The sequence below is a fragment of the Mandrillus leucophaeus genome, unplaced genomic scaffold, assembly GCF_000951045.1.
Source record: "Mandrillus leucophaeus isolate KB7577 unplaced genomic scaffold, Mleu.le_1.0 Scaffold44, whole genome shotgun sequence".
In the NCBI taxonomy this organism is placed as follows: Eukaryota; Metazoa; Chordata; class Mammalia; order Primates; family Cercopithecidae; genus Mandrillus; species Mandrillus leucophaeus.
In genome coordinates, this window is record NW_012104698.1 from 435,811 (window position 1) to 455,379 (window position 19,569).

The 19,569-nt window shown below is 50.6% G+C and overlaps 1 protein-coding gene across 1 annotated transcript in view; it reads right to left on the reverse strand.

Moving 5' to 3' along the window:
- Window positions 1-19,569, reverse strand: part of LOC105549455 (receptor-type tyrosine-protein phosphatase N2-like) — a 559,495-nt gene that overhangs the window by 139,731 nt on the left and 400,195 nt on the right. The window contains exon 3 of the mRNA XM_011994008.1: window positions 15,877-16,089. Coding sequence (XP_011849398.1) covers window positions 15,877-16,089 — 213 coding nt within the window. The remainder of the gene's footprint in view (window positions 1-15,876; window positions 16,090-19,569) is intronic.

Here is a 19,569-nt window from a genome sequence, read left to right on the forward strand (position 1 = left end):
CACTGATCTCAGGTGTGTGTGATGCATATGAGCCCGGCTTGCACACTCGGCCCGTGTGGCACTGATCTCTGGTGTGTGCAATGAGTACACAGCCCGGTTTACACACTCAGCCCATGCGGCACTGATCTCACGTGGGTGTGGACATCCCCCTGCCAGCGTCCGCATCTATATTTGGCACAGAGAAGCCACACAGCCTCAAGGGAGCTGGGGGCCTCTGGCAGGACCTCCTTCCAGGACACAATACCAAGGAGGCCAGACCCCCAGGGCCGTCCCCACCAGATGACGCTCCCGCCACTCTGTCCGGCCAATGAGACCCTCTCCCTCCCTCCTCCCTCTCAGGTGAAACTACAGTAACTGGGCATCTTTAAAGAAGAGAGCCACGTCTTCCACCGCTGCCCTAAATGGAAACGCTCCACTGCAAAACTCAATGTGATGCTTGTGCCTCACGACCCAACGCCCTCCCCATGGGGCAGTGTTTGTCCGGAACGGTAAACCTAGCACGTCCGCACCCAGGCACAAAAAGTCTCCATCAGGAAAATGTGAAAAATTGATCTTTTTGCAGCTCAGTGCTGCCTCCAACACATCCAGAGCCAGCTGGAACTGTGAGTGTGAGCCCAGTGGCACCGCAAGCACCCACACCAGCACCCTGCCCTGGGCAGAGCCACGTGGGACCGTCCCCGCAGGACAGTGCTGCACCCAGAGCCCCCACCCCGAAGGCTTCCCGTGCTCCGAGTAGCTCCTCAGGTGTGAGCACACAAACAGAGGAGGCCAGGGTCAGTGCAGCACATTCGGACACCATAGTCCTCACTCGCCGCAGAGCTGCCTGCTTCTCTGCTGTGCCTGAGCCGGGGCCCTGGGCATGTCCGCAGAGTCCTCAAAGTATCTTATACTTCTTTATAACACAATGTGCGAAATAAGCTGAAGAGGATTCTGGGGGCAGAAATTCATCCATACACATCACAAGGCAAATGTCTCATCTCTTAACTCAGCATCTGATGGGGAAAATTACAGAGGGGAAATCACTCAGAGAAGAGACCTGTCATTCTCGAATTCTGCCAAAAGAAGAACAAGACAACAAAGGCTTCAGGAAAACCCCTCTGCACCTTTCTGGGAGCCATGTGAACGAAGCCCTGCTGCCCGAGTGTGCACAGAGACAGCCTCGGGTTTTTAGGGTTATTTTGAGAGTGTAATCACTAGTGACAGGACCACACTAAGGAATTAAATGTACAAAACTGGGCAGGAAACAGTGGGTTCACTGGGCTCTGCTGGGGAGGAATAAAGGCCACTCTCCAGACCTGGATGCGGCACCAAGAGAACATGGTGAATGGGAACCAGCCCGCTTTGGGGAGGGCCCTGGCCTTCAGCTCAGAGGGCGACGCAGAATCCAACACACAGCAGAAGCCGCGGGGCCCGGCGCACCCACAGGTGGCTCGAACGCAGAACGGTTAAGGAAAAAGCCTGCGCTCTGTCAGTTTGACACGGTGGCTGCAGGGCACATGATGACAGGAAATCTAAACAGGAAGGTGAAATGTTTAGACAGCAAGTGTGGGGAAAAGGCCGGGGAAAAATATTCCAGATTGTTAAACAGGGTCATGTGTCACAGTGGGAAAAAAAGAAAAAAGGTTTCTTGTATAATCACCTCTCCCTGATCATGACACAGTTTTACTTGATTTTATTTCATCATAAAACTCAGAAGGAACTGCCTCTCATTCTAGGCCAGCAAGGCCAGCTGGGAGCAGAGGGGCAGCAACCAGTGATTTCGTTCAGGAGAGCGACTTTACACAAACACTCCCGCGACGCTGGGGTCTCCAGTCGGCACCGCTGCAGGATGCTCTGGGTTCTGGGCGCATCTGGGGCATCCCTGTGAGAACCCAGGGAACACAGGGCCATGCTCGCTTCTGGAGAGGAAACGGCCCGTGGCCGCCCCTGAACGCCAGGGGAGCCTCCCTTCTCCCACGGAGTCAGGGCCCGGGCAGCTGAGCCTGTCCATGATCTAAGCCGGGGCAGCACTTGTCCCTGCGTCCTCAGCTCATGGCCCACGTGGCCAACCCTGCCCTGGTGACGCAGTCCCACCGCTTCCAGCGGCTCTTCCTTGGTGCCCAGGTAACTTTTTCTCTTGGACCGAGAACAACGCACACACGTGTTTGCACACACACACCCCCCAAGGGGAGGACGCCCCTGACAGCAGAGCCCAAGCCAGGGTCACAGAGCTCTGCAGGCTCTGCCAAGAGACCTGGCTCCCGCCCCTCCCCGCTCCTGACACGCGACACTGGTCGGGGGTGTAAGCACAGCTCCTGTAGGAAGGGGATCCACCGCACGGGCACACGAGCCGAGTCAGCCCACGGAGAGCGATGTTGGCCAAGCAATATGCAGTGAGTTTTTCCCATTTCGCAAGATGTTTTCTCAAAACAAAAATTAAAGATATAGACATGTTTCATGTAAGTGAAAAATAATTTTCAACACTCTTCTAAATGTGGAACAGTCTTGGAACAGCCTGAGATCAGTAGGGAAAAAGCGGCGTCTCCCCTCGCTCAGCCCCCATCCCTGCGGCGCCCAGAGCACCAGCCCTTTCTTGAGTCCCCACACAAGCTCGTGGCCGGGCTCTGGACATCCAGGCGTGTGTTGTCTCCTAGTTATTTTCACGTCCGTACCCCCGCCTCCCACACTCGGGAGCAGAAGTCCTTCTGTCTGCTTTCTGTACCCACAGCGTCTACGTGGTGCAGAGGGGCCCTCGCCGAGCCCCTGCACACCAGTCAGCAGCCCTGGCCTCCAGGTCATGACTTGCTCAGGGGCCGAGTGTCCCACACCAAGGCAGCCCCAAGGGAGCAGCGAGGGGCACGGCTGGTGGAGCTGCATCGAGCCCCTGGCGCCGGCAGCTGTGGTGTCCTGCTCGGGGGAAGCGAGGGCCGTGTGTGAATCTCCCGAAGTCCCTGGTGGGTGGCTGGAAGCCGCGATCACTCCACGGGAAGCACAGAAGGCGTGTGCGGGCTCGGGGGACCCACGGTCAGCTGCATCGAGAGTGACGAATGACGTGCTGAAACGCGACCTCCTGCCTCCCTTTTTCTTAGGGGCTGCCTCTGCCCTAAGACTAAAGACACTCATTTTCTTCGTTTACTCTGCTCCTGATAACGTCAGATTGAAACCAGGAAACAGTTGTGAAAATAAAGACATTGAAAGGACACACAGAATTTTAATGAGCATCTTCTTTCCGGAATAGCCCATGTCTACGACGGCCTTCTACGCTTCCATAAAGGTGGCCTCTTAGATGTGAGAAGGAGCACATTTAACCCACGATGCCTGCAACCCTTCCCACTGTCACAGGAGACCCCGGTTACGGCAGCAGAGCGCCTCCAGCCAGACCGCGGTCGGTGAGACAAATCCAACATGGGACACAAATCCCTCCCTTCCCGGCTCCTACAGAGGATGACTCACTGGGCAATTAAGTTCTAAGGGCTTCCAAAAAAGTCAGTGGTGCCTTTAAAGTTCACAGATCCAACGCGACCTCTGTGGGCAAAGCCAGCCTTGAGAGGCCCCACAGGCTGAACCTCGCTGTTCAGTTTCACAGTCAGACAATTTAAAATAGTCAGTAAGAAGCGAGTCATCTGCCCTCACAGCAGCCCAGGCCCGACGCGGAAGTAGAGAACGGGCGGCTGTTTTTCCCAAGAAACTTTTGCACCTTCCTAATTTTCTTTTTGCTCTGAATAAGGACTGATTGTCATGTGCCATCCCTGTCATTGCCTGCATCTTCAGCCTGCGGCGCATCTTCAGCCCGCGGCACGCAGCGAGGACTTCCCATGGGCGGGCAGGACTCTGCACCCGAGAATTACACGGGATGGCTTTCAAGAGAGTTTAGATGCCCCCCCACCCCCCGCCCACAGACCTGCTCTTACATCAATGGCTTTCAAGAGAGTTTAGATGCTCCCCTACCCCCCGCCCACAGACCTGCTCTGACCACATCAAAATCTCAGTTCAGTTTATCGATTCATTCTTATCGAGCCCCTAAAGGTCCCCGGTGCGTGCTGTAGGTCTGTTGTACAGACCTGGCCTTTGGGGAGCCAAGGCTGTCCCCACACGGGCTGGCCTGGTGTGGGGAACAAGCCCCACTCTGCACCCAGGCCTGCCTCGGTCCAACACAATGAGGAAGTCACCCTACACAGGAGGGATGGTGACGAGACGTCACCGCAGAGGCGGCAGAAGGGATAAAGGGGAGGTAGGGATGAATAGGGCCCTGGTGTTCGGGAAGGGACTGGCCACCCCGGGCTGAGAGGGAAGCTCAGGGGACTGGGGTCTGCACAGGGCTTGACAGATGGGAGGGTCTGCAGGGATAAAGTGGAGTTTGGGGGGGGCAGTGCAAGGGAGGGAGCCAGGCAAACAAAGGCTTAGAAGCAGAGGAGCCCAGCCTGGGGACACAAAAGGTATTCACATCCTTCCATTCGGTGGCCACAGCTTAATTAAGCCAAAGGGCAGGGGCCTGCGGGCTGGGGGTGGAGCAGCTACCGGAGCAGCTGCTTCTCCATTTTCGGAATTGCACGTCGTTCTGGGGCCCAATTATTCCACCTAAAACTGATCTGAGCGACACCCTAACTGCACAAGGCCTGAAGGACACCCTGAAGAGTTTCCTCCTACCAGACCCCGAAGGCCGGGGCCTGGAGGCCTGCTGGGAGTCCCGGTCTCAGCTGTCTCAGCTCTGACCTAAGGGCTCTGAGCCCTAAGGTCTGTACGGGGAGTTTCTAAAAGTCTATGCTCTACCCCAAGAAGGGGACACGTGGGGCAGCAGCCCTGGAGGAAAACCTGTGAGCAAGTTGTGAGGGTTTTTGGGGAGTGAACTTTGCAGGGGGTGCCGGGAGCAGCCGGCCCGAGGACACCGCTGACTGGGGGACAGGGGCCATGGGTCGCACGTGGGGTGTCAGCTCTGCTTCCTCACTTGGGGTTGATTTGAAATCTCAAGATGTGCCTGAAAAAATCCACCTGGAGAAGCGAGGGGCCCACTGGGAACGGGAAGGCCTGAGCAAGACAGATGCAGGCTCAGAGTGAGGAAGGGGCACCCTCAGAAGAATCAGACACGTTTTCTAGACTTTTTCCCCTTCACATTTCAGCTTCACCTTTGGGGCTCACTTAACAATTCATATATTTGTTCTCCTTGAACCTGGTAGAGAATAAGCAGCCCCTGGGGTGGGGACAGAAATAATTCTGAAACTCACACCAGCTCCAGCTTCCATCCAACTTAGTATTTTGTTTTGCAAAAAAATCTGCATTTTATTTCCTCCCACTCAGGAACATCCGATCTCTGGTTTCAGGGTGCGTTTTACGGGCCAGGAAAGGTGACTCCAGGTCAGGAAAGGCGATTCCAGGAAGATTCCATTATTGTCCACTCTCCCGCATCGTCATCTTCACCAAAAAAACTGAAAGCGAGGAAATGTCTACCCAGAGGGCAAATCCAGCTTCTGCTTTCCTCAGAGGCGCTCCGTCCAGTTCCACATCAATGTTACATAGTCCCAGCACTTATCACTTGTAAATTTTTAATTGATTTGCTATTAAATGGCATAAGATCAATCCAAGTTTAAACCTGTATATCGAATCCACATTCCACAAACTCTGTACAGAATCATGTATTTTAAAACATGCAGCTTTACTGGCTAATGTAATCATCCGCGAATCTCCCCCCGTCTGTTCTTCAAGTCACTGCACCTGGAGACACACCAGCACATACCCAGACGCTCCAGCACGTACCCAGACTGCTGGCTGCATTATTATCCTATACATTAAAAAATCTTGAAAGGGTGTTTGTTCACACCTGCCAACTTTCTAGTGAGTCTCTTGTACTTGCTAATAGAGAAATCACACACTCAGGTTCCATCTTTTTTTTTTTGAGATGAAGTTTTGATTTTGGCTCACTGCAACGTCTGCTTCCCATGTTCAAGCAAATCTCCTGCCTCAGCCTCCCGAGTAGCTGGGATGACAGGTGCGTGCCACCACGCCCAGCTAATTTTGTTATTTTTAGTAGAGACGGGGTTTCACCATGTTGGCCAGGCTGGTCTCAAACTCCTGACCTCAGGTGATCTGCCAGCCTCGGCCTCCCAAAGTGCTAGGATGACAGGTGAGACCCCGTGCCAGTCCCAAGATTCCATTCTTAACCATCAGTAATTCTCCCAAAGCAGAAAAGCCATAGAGATGTTACATTTTGAGCAACAGTTTCAGAACAGCTGGATGAAGAAGGGAGAACTCTTCTGCGGCCCCCATGGAACACGAAAAGCCGCTGTTCAGACACCTGCAGAAACGCCTGACTGCTCGCCTCGTGTCCACACAGACTCAAAAAATTGGAAGAGGAGCCGCTGTCTGCCCTTGGAAGTCCCTCCATTTCCCTTGTGCATCTGCGCCCCTCTCTCTCTGAGCTACGTCCCTTCCATGCTCCTCTCCCACCCCACAGAGGCCCCCTCTGCTGTTGCGTTTTTCTTCCTCCCCAACGTTCCAGCCTCACGTTCTCTGAGCCCCACCCAGCACCCAGGGCTCCCCATGTTCTCTGAGCCCCGTGCCTGTCCCGCCTGGCACCCAGGGCTCCCTGTGTTCTCTGAGCCCCGTGCCTGTCCCGCCTGGCACCCAGGGCTCCCCGTGTTCTCTGAGCCCTGTGCCTGTCCCGCCTGGCACCCAGGGCTCCCCGTGTTCTCTGAGCCCCGTGCCTGTCCCACCCGGAATCCCGGGCTCCCCTACGGTCACAGTGATGTCTGTTTCTGGGTTCATACTGGGGAGACCTTCACAAATGCAGACTGGGCCAACTCTGATGTAAGATCAAGTTCTCTGCTGTTCCTGTTGTTCCAGAAAATGGGATTCTACCCTTAGAAGCAATAAGCTTTCTGAGAAAACGCTTTCTGGGTCAACTCCAAGTTCAGCTATCCAGAGGTTCCAAGGCTGGAATGTCCCGCCATGGACAGCAGGGTTCCAGCTGAGCTGGGCCCGCCTGACCAGGGCTTCCCTCCTGCCGAGCCCTCACCTCGATGTGAGCCCTGAAGCCCCTTGGGCTGGGTGAAGAGGTGTTCAGAGCACAGATGCCCGAGGCTGCACCTGCACCCAGACCCAAGGTGTCCAATCCTTAAGGGTGACCCTCGGGCCAACACCAGTCACAGCCCTGGGGACCCCCACGTGTCAGCCGCGGCAAAACGAGCCCCCAACACAGCATGGGAGGGAAGAAGGAGGCGGGGCTCACAGAGCCAAGAGCCACGGAGAGCGCTGGGCCTAAGGGGCCTTGGACCTGGGAGAGAAGAGACAGCCAGGTGGCGAGCGACATGTCCTGTGGAGGCCTCCCCAGGAGGCAAGGGTTGGGGGACTCCTGCTGGAGGCGGCCGGCGGATCGGCCTTCCTTATTCCTGTCCTTGAAGTGATCCTCGTTTGACATTTAGAAATGACTCTCATCTGCCGGGTGCTCCTTGGTGTGACGTGCAATTGTTTTTCCCAAAGCTTTCTCCTCTCGTAACACCAGCTCCCGCATGCCGTGGCAGCTCCAGCCATCATTCCTTATCCCACCACCCCGCGCAGCGTCTTGCCTCCTTTTATGCTGGTGTGCATGTTGTGTTAAGAGCTGGGCTTTGCCATTTTTGACAGGCTAATGCATTTCACTGCAGATAATGCCATTCACCACAGAGGCGCATTCTCTTGTGCCCATCAAGGCAGAGGCTGAGAAGAAGATCTGCTTTACAGCAACGGCCTGAGGACCCTCAGCCCCAAGGTGGGGCCCCGTGCAGGTACCTCTGTCCCTCAGCCCCAAGGTGGGGCCCCGTGCAGGTACCTCTGTCCCTCAGCCCCAAGGTGAGGCCCCGTGCAGGTGCCTCTGTGCACGCCTGTGGGGTCCCACCCTGTCGTGTGCAAGAGGCTGTCACCTGAAGGAGATTCTGCCCCTGCCGGGCGTCTCCTCCCACACTGAGCTCCACTTGCTGGCCGGTGGCAGGGGTGGGGGGCGCTGCACAGCTCTGGTTGGGGGAGGCTCCAGGAGTCACCCGAGGCCTCTTCTCCTTGCCAACAATGATGCCCTCCTCCCGAGAGACAGTGGCCCCACAGGGAGCCGGGAGAGAAGAGGCTACAGGCAGGGAGTGGGGAGACCCAGCCCTCAAGCACAGCCACACTGTGGGCCCAGTGCCCCTTGGGTGGAACCTGCCTCTCACTTGCACCCACTCCTACCTCCTGGTACCCGCCCACTGGAGTCTCCTCCCCACCACCTACCGTTTCTTTTGAAATCCCAGTTTAATCCACTGTTTTACACTTCCCTTTACTCCCTCAAGTGTCTCCTCCCAACACCCACTTTATTTCACAGAGGCTCGTGTTCTTCAGAGAGCCCGCCTCCCGCCATGGACAGCAGGGTTCCAGCTGAGCTGGGCCCACCTGACCAGGGCTTCCCTCCTGCCGAGCCCTCACCTCGATGTGAGCCCTGAAGCCCCTCGGGCTGGGTGAAGAGGTGTTCAGAGCACAGATGCCCAAGGCTGCACCTGTACCAAGGCCTGGCCTTACCCCACAGGGCCCCAGATCACACAGGCTCACCCGGGTGTTCGCTCACCCGGATACCTTCTCCAAACACCTTCCATCAAGTGTCTTGAATTCCACAGAGCAGCACAGGGTTCAGGCTTTGCTCCTGTTTTCTTCTCTGGAAGCGCATGCTTTGCAGATGCCACGTCCTCAGTTTTAGTTCAGAAAACGTGCCCCGCCTCTCTAATCAGGTCTAAGGGAGGGGAGCAGCTCATGCCGAGGAGGACGTGTGCGGAAACGGGTACCCTGGAAACGGGAGGAGCAGGCAGGAATCCAACACCCATCCCAGCTCCGTGAGCACCAGCAGTCGCTGCAGGCAAGTCACCCTCGGGTAGCACCTCAGAGCTGACGTGGCACCCGCACCCACAGGGCTGCCCTCATCTGCGTGGCGTGGCACCCGCACCCACAGGCTGCCCTCATCCGCGTGGCACCCGCACCCACAGGGCTGCCCTCACCCGCGTGGCGGCCCAAGAGGAGGCCCCAGTTCCCAGACGAGGAAGGCAGGCTTCGGGAGGGAGAGGCTGGGCCCGAGCCTGGGCCTCGCGCCCCAGGGAATGGAAGGGCGATGGCGCCTTTCTTCCACGGGTTTCACCATTAGAGGAGAAAGAGAGTTCAAATGATGGAAAGTGTGGCAAGAGGGGAATAAGATAAGAAGGAAGAAACGGATAGGGGTGAAAGCAGGCGGAATGTGCCTCTTGTGGTCCACCTGGGGTCACTCAGCCACACTGAGCCACGGACTGTCCCTCAGAGCGCCACAGACCGCAGGGTTTGTCCTTGTCACGAACTCAAAGAGCTGACCTCTCTGGGCTGCTCACAACCTGCCGCCGAGTCCCTGCTCCCTGTCTAAACTCTTGGCCTGACTGGGAGGACCTCTCCCCTCCAGCCCAGTTCCTCCCCGCAGACCTGCAAATGCCCACCTCTTGGGTCTGTCCCTACCCTACAGATGGCCGCAGCACCTGCCCCAGCCACGCCTCCATCTCCCACCAGCCACCAAGAGCTCCACCCACCACCTGGCCCAGCCCCTCCTCTGTCATCTCCAAGGATTTCAGTTTCACACGAATCACCTCCTAGCGACGTGTGGACTAATGCTGTTTACCGCCGGTTCACTGTTTCACTGCAAACTCCTCATCTCCAAGAAATCGTCAACCGAGAAAAGAAAGGATGTCACCGTTTCCCAAATCTCCCACAGTGCCTCACACTACAGAGGGAAGATGGTGAAGGAGCTGTCCAGACCCACGGGGCGGAGAAGCCCGGGCTAGCCCCTCAACACCCTGCAGTGGGGACAGCGCAGCCGGGGACCGCCCAGTGCAGCTCTGCCACCAGCTCTGCGGGCTGAGGCGACTCTCAGTTTATCTGCTGCTGACTTTGCCCCCTTGTAAAACAGGGTTGGGAGATAACAACATGCCTGGGGAAGGTGTCCTGGGTCCCTTTCCACAGGGTCCCTTTCCACGGGGTGCGTGACTGATGAGGAGGACGGGGGTGCCGAGGAACAGGGGCTCAGAAGGACCTGCTGTGCATGCAGGGGTCACCCCAGGAGCAACACTGGCTTTGGCAAGAAGGAAGAATTCTCTAGTTCTGGCAGTGAAATGGGTGAGGCAGACTGGAACACAGCATGGGCCTAAGGGAAGCAGCACCCGCTCCACAGACACCACGCACACCGCCCCTCCCCTGGTGCTGTGCGAGCACCCGTCCTCCTCCCGGGGCCCGGCCCTCTTCCGTGGCTGCTGGAGTGCAGGGTGAGCACGCCCGGGAGAAGCCTGCAGCCCCCACCTCCTTTCCCTCGCCCCTCCTTGTGTGCAGCAGGAAGCAGCTTCCTTAGGAAGCAGTTATTCAAGTAATACCCAGGTCTGAAAAGGTACCAAGGTCAAAGCAAACATAGGAACAGCCTAGTGCCAAAAAGAAGCCACGGAATTCAGCCCTCCAAATTTTCATATCTTAGACTTTCCAATTTCTTTTTTTTCCAAATATCTCACTGAGTGGTCTCTGTGATTTTTAATGAAGTCTGATCTAATGACTGCTGCCTGATGGAGGGAGTGGCCTGCTGTGTCCCAACGAGCAACATGCTTCTGTTTTATGTTTAGAGGTTTCTCTGGCCACCTTTCCAGAGACTTCACTGTTCTCTGAAGGTTGAGCTCTATCTCTCAGGAGCTGTATTTGAGGAAGCATTTTGGGCAAAACAGCAGGATAGATACTGCTTTTGGAAACTGCATCCGTGAACGCTTCAGATTTATGAGAAAAATGCACTTCAAATGGGCACCTTCCAGAAAAACGTTCAGACTCATGGTGAAAAGGTACCTAGACGATTCCATGGAGCCTACAGAAACCAAGCGGGTTGACCCCACACACTGATGATCTGATACTGAACACACAGGCAAACAAAAACAGGTTCTTCCCACATTGGGGACGACACGTGTCCTTTACCCTCATCATCCTGGCAACATTCTGCAGGTTTCCTTTAGATTTCCTTCACATCAGGAACGATGGGATTTGGCACCAGTGTGACAACCATTCAGCATTTGCTGATTCCTAGTGAGGCCAGGGACATTCTGGGCGCCATGGAGCATGGGAGGACGGTGGCAGGGCCTCATCCTTCAGGGGCCTGGAGTCTATTCCAGGATAATCTGCAAAACTGAATCCATGTCTCGAAAGTTTCAAGAGTATTACCTGTAGACATCTGTACTATCAGCTACATTTGCAAAGGTGTTATAAAATTAGAAAAATTTCCATTCTCAGACTTGACTGTTATAATAAAATGTTCTCTAATAATAATTATTTCATAATGTTCTGTAATGTTGTATTTTTATAATTATAAAATATTTGGCACAGTTTTCACAGGGTGCCCTTCACTTTTGAAGCGGCACAGGTTTTGCTTATTTGATATTTGTAAAAAATATATTATTTTGACCTGGAAATTTAAGTATATAGTGAGGAAAGCCATTCTAAGATACAGAGCTATTGAAAAGGCTTTGTTAAAAACTTGTGGTGGGGTCAAGTAAACCTCAGGAAAAGTAACTGTTGTCCAATTTAATTGTGAACATCCTACTTCTATTACTCGTGATTACACCAATGCCTGAAGATTAAACTCGTCTAGAGAAAGAAGGGTCTCTTAAAGCCCCAGAGAGGGAGCCAAGGCGTGACCTGTGCTCTTTGTCAGAACTCAGCTTTCTGCACCGGGGGTAAGAAGTCAGGGTGCATTTGGGACTTGCAGACACACCAGCCCCAGTCAACTGAGCACCCTCATTTTGCCGCAGTTGCCACCACTCTGTCACTGCATTCGTAATCACTTGCTAATGGGAGCAGCAGCAGCAACTGAGATGTGCACTTAGCCGCTCTGTTTACAGGAGGTCCCCGTGGCCCGGATGCATGCTTTCCTCTGGGTTTGGTTCCAAAGGCCTCCAAGTACACAAGGAAACCTGCTGGGTATTGTGAAATAAACCATCAAAAGAGAACTTGCTGAAAATTCTGCAGGAGTCTCTGCCCTCATGTCAGGGAAGGGAGAGTGGGCTGGCAGAATACTAAACTTGCTGCTCGAAGATGATCAAAGCCTCAAGGAAATGGATGCAACATTCAAAGAGACTCAGAGAGAAAAGGAGGAGAATGTCTTCTAATCATCTAACGACTTATTTTTGGCACAGTTTTTACCCAATCACCTTCCATAGAAATAGGACACCTACATGAAAAAAAAATGCATAAAGTATACTGGTACCAAAAATCACAATTCTTCTGTGTCTTCACATTATCCTTAGTGTGTGTGTGTGTGTACATGTGTGTATAAATATATATATACACACACACATATATGCATATATGGCAGGCTATGTCAATTTGAAAAAAAAGAATAAAAGTCAAAACTCGTTTTTCAGATCATGAAGTATAGAATTAATCCAAATATATCATGTTTTATCTATTTAGAAGAAAAATCAACATTTACTAAAACAATGGGGAGAAGTTCGGAGGGAGCAGTCTGTTCAGAATATGTTTCAGTTATTCTGAAAGTTAATATCCCCAATTTTTGCTCCAGTCTGAGCAAATTAAACTTGGCTGGATAATCTGATGGGGCTGATATCTTGGTGTCAAAAATATGAGAGTCTGTCAAAAAAGATTTGCTTTCCCAATAGGTAAGGCAAACAAAAATATCACACACTCATGTAAACGAAAGAAGCTCTAAAATCCTGACCCTGTCCGTGAAATAGTTCTATTTTGAGGAAGGACAGGTAAACACGTTTAAAGGTGTTTGCATTAGAAGCTAAGAATTCAACCTCCTTACTGCTTCAGCCCTGTTTTAAGAAAAGCTCTTACTCCCGAGGAGCACAACGTGGCCCCTGTGGCCCCAAGCCCGGGCTCTGACTCACACACATGGGGGCCCGGAGGGGCTGCACAGGCACTCATGATGTACGTGCATGATCCGGGCTGAGGCAAACAAATGCTTTGTCAGAGGCTGGCAACATGAGGGCCTCCCAGGTCATGCTGGAAGTGCCTTGCCAGGACACTAACCCGGCTGCCGTTTAACGGAGGACACGAGGATTCACCTTTTGGAACCCCAGGGAGGAAGGAGCTCTACAACCTGAGGTCACCAGTGCCCCCTGGGATACCACCTCCACACACCCGTCTCCTCCACCCCATCGGAACGTCTCTGCTCCTGACCTTCCTTCCCCAGGTAAGAACACAAGTTCTTTTGTTTAAAGGGTAACTTCATATTCTGATATTAATAAAACTTATGCTATTGCCACCTACCATTCTCTTGCTCCTAGGTTACTTACTTCTAACCTCACTTGCACAATAATCTTTTTATTTTTCAGAAGCTTTAAGAAAAGGAATTGAGTAATTCCATCATGTCCCCATAAAATAAAGCATAAGATCAAATTGTTCCATTTTCCTTGTAACCCAGTGATGAGAATTATCATCCATAACCTCACTGTGATTATAGAATCAGCAAAGTACACAGGTTCAGTGAGCCAGAAATAAACACATTAATGCAAGACGACACCTTTCCTGAAATTTGTTTTATGTTTGCAATATTTTAAAAAACTTTTCAAACAGATTTTTACACTTCACGGGGGACTCATGGCTGTGATAGAAAACCCAAGTGGGATATGGAAACATTAATGAATTAATACCTGCTTCATTTACCAAAGTAAATATCCTCTCCTTGTAACCGCAATTGTCTGAGTCCTTGAAACATTACTCAGCTAAATTCAAAGCGAACAATCATACAGTCCCCATCCTCATTACTGAGTCCTGCTCTGCCAAAACACAAATCACAACAACACAACGGTTCAGCACCTAGAACTTTCTACCAGGAGACAATCCACTGTGATGGGGCAAACCCCCACTTTAATCAAAGTACTTCCCTAAAGGGTATTTTCTAGTGATTTCAAAGCTAAACCAACCAGAGAGTCTTTATACTCATTTCATTTCCAAATTTTCCTAGATCACATTTTTAAAGAAAAAAAGTTTTTTTTTTTCCTTTTTATTAATCTGGATTGAAGAAAAGCACACACTTCATTTATTGTCTGGATTACAGATTCTTATTAAACAAACCAGAGCTCATTATAAAATCAATATCAACTTAACCACCATGCCCTCAGGAGGAACAGCAAAAAGGTCACTCCAAGAAATTCAAACAATTTTCCTGCTGGAAGGGCATGATTTTAATTACAGATACTATTAATTAGAGCTGTCACCGGGAAGGCTTTTTTTTTTCTGTTAATTATCACAAACTCAGTCCTAAGTATGCATTTTCAACCTGCAGTTTTTTTTCAAATTAGTCATTTCTGCATGCAAGTCTAACCTTTCCATTCTATCAATATTTTATATTTGAATTTCAAAGTATATCAAAGGGTGCCACGCTTTCTAAAAATCTCTGCCTGTATGATCTTCCGTCTCTCACGCATGGAACAGAACTGGTGTGATAATTTATTTATGTACCGACACAGACTTGGCCTGAAGACCTGGCATCCACATTGAAGGTCTTGCTCAATGGAATTTCTGGATAAATTCTTACTAGTTTATGTGACATTTTTTTCAGGCTGCTTCTTCAAACATGATTTTCCTTCTGCTTTGAAGCAAAGCTACACACTGCAACTGAAATGCCATCCTCAACACATCTGAAGTTGCCATTTCTTTATAAGAAAAAGATCGTCCTGACCGGGCTGCTGACCCTCTCCAGAAAACTAGAGGCTTCCTCTATTCAATGGCAATCCCAGGAAGTTGGAAATGGGAGGAAAAGCTGTCTTGTGGCTCTTTTAAGCATAGAGATTGTGTAAATTCCTTATGTGGGGGAGGGTCCTGAGAGCTCACAGAGTATAGAAAAGCCAGCTCCAAGGAGCTCAGGAAGCAGGAGGGTTTGGTGCTGGCGGGCGCTTTGTGGAGAGAGGCGTGAGAGCCCACCCATGTAACTCTGATGATGGAATAATATTTACTTTACATACAACTGTAAAAATGATGAATTATTTACACGATGTATTGCACACTGTAATCATGTGACTAGAGAAAACAAAGGATCTAGTCCAATGAGGAAATCTTACATATGTACTGACCAAACTTTTAAAACAGTGGTTAAGGAGTCATTCTACCTTCCCAAATGGGAATATCTTCTTGGAATTAAATGATATTTTATATGCAAAGGAATCAATTGTCTTGACTGATGGAAGTATTCTGGGTTTGTAACGCCGTTTAAACTGAAGGCCTATATTCATTACAGGACAATACCAAATACGAAACGTGTGCTATAGAACTTTCAAAAACTCTGTGGTTATTTAAAATGCCCGACTTGGTCTGAACTTGCCTTCCTCGCATCCTCCCTGGTTTGCAGCTCATTTCCGGGGGTGTCTGTGGTGCCTCTAGAGAAGGTGTCCCTCATGGGGACATGCGTGGGTCACTTTCCCCTGGTCAGCATTAGGTACCACTGTACCGGACAACAACACAGGGTGGCAACTGGGCAGGTCAAAGGATCTTTTCACAGAAGACCCCGAGGAGGCCGATGGTTTTTGAGACATCTTCAAACACCTACACACCAACTGATCTTGCAACTCTGGCACTTTTCATTAGTAGTGGCCAAACTAAGATAACAGATAATACATCATTTGTGTATTGTACTTTTTCCACACCTCTAATTAACAACATACTTCCAGAGCGAACATGAGACTATCCAGGAAGAGCAGATGACTACAGAGCTGTACAACTGTGGCTGCTAGGTATTTGCACCAATGCTGATGAGAAGTTCCAAACTGTCATCATAAAAGACCCCAAACTATGATACATGAGCAACTGCTGGGAATGGAGGAGGGGCCAGAGAGGAATGCGATCATCTGCCTGTTCAACAGATAAATCCAATATATCACTTTTTAAAAAGTCTCCTCTTACCTGGTAGGCGGCGGTGGCATCTGCGCCCGGGTCGCGCCCTAGTCCTGAGAGCTTCTCCTTCAGTCTGTGCTGAGAGCTATGGCGTAGGCAGTAGATGAGGCCAGAGGCCAGGAGGACGCCCAGGATGCAGGCGAGGGAGACCAGGGTGAGCGCGATGAACTTGGTCGAGTCTTCTTGCTCTGCCTGAGGAGGCAGGAACTTGAGTTTGCTTTTCTGCAGAACAAGGAGAGAGGGGTCTGTTAGCTCCTGACAAAGCATGACCTCCTAAAAACACACGTCTCCAAATGCAACTTGAAAGTGGAAAGCTCAGCCCCACAGGACGCTGCGCTGGCACTGGAGCCACAATGGGAGGGCCCAGCGGAACACCCCCCGTCAGAGGAGAAGCAGAAGTCATTTGAAAATAGCACCTCGCAGATTGCAGCGTGCTCAAGAGGACAGTCAGAGGCATCACTTTTTCCCTCAGTGGTGGCTGGTTTTCAAATTTATGTAAAGTATTTGGCAGCTAATGTGCTGCCTTCAGTAAAATAAAGTATCCATCCCTTCTTCTAACCGGGCACAGCAGTTTGTCCAGAGCTTGCACAGTGATTGTCGGGGGTGCTGGGGGGAGGCCAGGCTAGGCGGCAGAGGAGGGTGGGCAGGCCTGCAGCCTGCCGTGGCTTCAAGTAGCCACACAAGCCCAGCACATCTTCAGCAACAAAGGAACGTGGGACTGGCTCTGCATCTTCACGAGAACGTTCTCCCTCCCGGGGTCAGGGGATTGAATCCACCTGTCTTGAAAGGCGAGCACTGGTCGAATCCCACCGGCTCCAGCCACTCTCCAGAAGTGGCCTGGCGCAGACCACAACACTTCGCACCTGCGTATTTTTCCTTGCAAGGAGCCTTTGGAACTTCACTTCCCAGGGAGGAAACCCCCCCAGATTCTCACTGCTTCTGGAGGGAGAGGGTAGTGCAGGTGAAAATATGAGAAAGTCCTTTCGGTGCATTTCACTTGTCTCCACGTGCAAAGAATTGCATGGCTCTCCCCTCATTAGCTTCATTAGAAGGTATATTAGCAACAATTAAGGACGCCACAGGAAAATGGGAAGGCCGCCCCGCAGACCGCGCGCCCTGCACAATGACTCGGGGAGTAAATGGGGGAGCACGCCCGGCCTCGGTCCTGGCTGCTACAAGATGAGAACAATTAGCAAACCCCTTTCCACCACCTAATTTCGCGTGGTAACAAAATGGATTTTTCCCCATGAATGCCTGGCCGGCCTATTCATTATCTCTCTTCTATTAGTAATTTTCTGCTCCGTATTCAGCCTCCCAACTCTTCATTTCCTCCCGTCTCCCAGCGTACACAGTGCCTCTTATGTCAGGCCGGGCCCGTTTTTATCTTGTAATCATAAAGGCCACCAAAGCAATTATCGCCGGTCTTGACTGGAAAAGCTGGTCATTAATTAGCCTCCTTTTGCCTTCGGTGCAGCGGATTAGCTGGTGCCGGGACTGAGTTAATGGAAACGCGGGTTAAATGAGAAAAGACGCCCGGATTTTCCTGCCTGGATGCGCGGCTCGGAGGAGGACCGCGAGGTTCGCGGGCGGCGGGAGGCGGTGGAGCCGCGGAGAGGGAGGGAGGGAAGGAAAGGGGGAGGGAGGGGGAGCGGGGAGGGTGAAGGGAGCAGGGAGTGGGGCTCAGGCATGGCAGGCTGCAGGTCCCAAGCTCTGCCCACGGAGAGGCAGCTGAGGCCCTGTGAGAATTCTAGTGAGGTATAGGCAGGCCGGCACTGCTGGGGGACCCCCACCCTGCACCCTCTGCAGCTGCTGGCCCAGGTGCTAAGTCCCTCACAGCCCTGGCTGGTCTGAGTACAAGGCGGGCTGAGCCTGCACCCACTGGGAACTCGCACTGGCCAGCAAGTGCTCCAGGCGCAGGCCCCGTTCCCGCCTGTGCCTCTCCCTCCACACCTCCCGGCAAGCAGAGAGCCTGCTCCGGCCTTGGCCAGCCCAGAGAGAGGCTCCTACAATGCAGCCGCGGGCTGAAAGGCTCCTCGAGCATGGCCAGAGTGGACGCCGGCCGAGGAGGTGCCTAGAGCGAGTGAGGGCCTAGAGGCTAGCATGTTGTCACCTCTTAGTTGTAGCTACTCAGAGGCTGAGATGGGACAATTTTTTGAATCAGGAGGCAGAGGTTGCAACTTGGGTGACAGAGCAAGATTGTCTTTAAAAAAAGAATTAAAAAAGCTACTGCTTAATATTTTTGCTGGTTTAATGAAAACCTCCAGGGTAGAGGCTAACCTCACTGGATCAGCACTGAGTCATATCAAATAAAACCAATCCTTGTTAGTGGAATTTTCAAGGCTACTGCAAAACAGAGAAAATAATAAAAATAATGACAGTTAATTGGGAATGAGGCATTGGAGGAGCTCCAACCCAGTTTTGTTTTGTTTTGTTTTGTTTTCCCTGTTGCCGCTAACATGCTGGTTGTAAATGCAATTGTGAGACCCTCAGTTTTCAAAGCCACAATGGAATTAGGGATGGGGTGGTAATAGGGCAAGCTATAATGTCACGAAGTTGCTATTCTTACTGAGATTCAGCCACCTTCATGAGGAAATGCTCCCCGGGTTATGGAAGCTTGCATTGAAATCCCATAGTTCTGAAAAAGTCGATGTTGACATTTTTTGCCATCATTTTCTTTGTTTAATGAAGGACAGGACTTCCAGAGGTTCTTGGTCTTCCATTCTAGCTGATGTCTTCCATATGCATTTTAAACGATGATCAAAATCAGTCGTAATAATCAACAAATAGGACAAATTGACCTTTCCAGATAGTCATGTGAGGCAACAGTTTCCACTTGTAGGTACTATTACAGCGGAAAGGCAGGGCCATAAAAGAAACCAGAATCCCTCTTCCTTGCAATGCTAGAGTTACATTTGTACCCTGAGCACAGCTTCAACTTGATAAGAAACTTTAAATTGCAAAAGATAAGATTAGGTGTCTACTTTAAAAACTTTATTGGCTACTTATTTACTTTCTATACGCAGTTTAGAGTTATGTGTCAAGTTCCATAAACATTCCTACAATGGTTTTGAGTGAGATGCACTGAATTCCTAGATTAATTTGATGAGAACTAATCTATTTGCAATATTAAGATTTTCCATCCATGGACGTTTTATATCTTTCATATATACAGTTTTTAAATGTCTCTTAGTAAAGTTTTATAGTTATCTTTATACATTTTTTGTATATTTCTTTTTAGATTTAGTTGTAGGTCCATACAGTTATTGTACCTGTTGTGAATATTTTAAAAATCAACTATATTTTTTGTTGTTAGTGTTGGTTTTGGGCTGCTGATCTATTATCTAATAGATCTTGTAGATGCTGATTTACTAGATGTCTACTTTTTGAATTTCATTATAAGTGCTAATACTGTTTTTCTAGTTTTTCTAAGGCTTAGTGAAATTATTACATTTTAAAAAATCAGTGACAGCTTTACCTCTTACTTTAAAATCTGTATGATTCCAATTTACTTTTTGAATTTAAAACAATGTTAAAAATTGTGGCGATCATGGCATCCTGAACTGTTTTCCTATTGTAAAGTTTTGTTGTTAAGGTATGTTACTTTTTGTATATAGTTTTTATCAGTCTAAGGAAGTATCTTTATATTACAAATAACTTTTTAAATGAATAAATGTTAAGCTTTGTCTTTCTCAGAATCTGTAA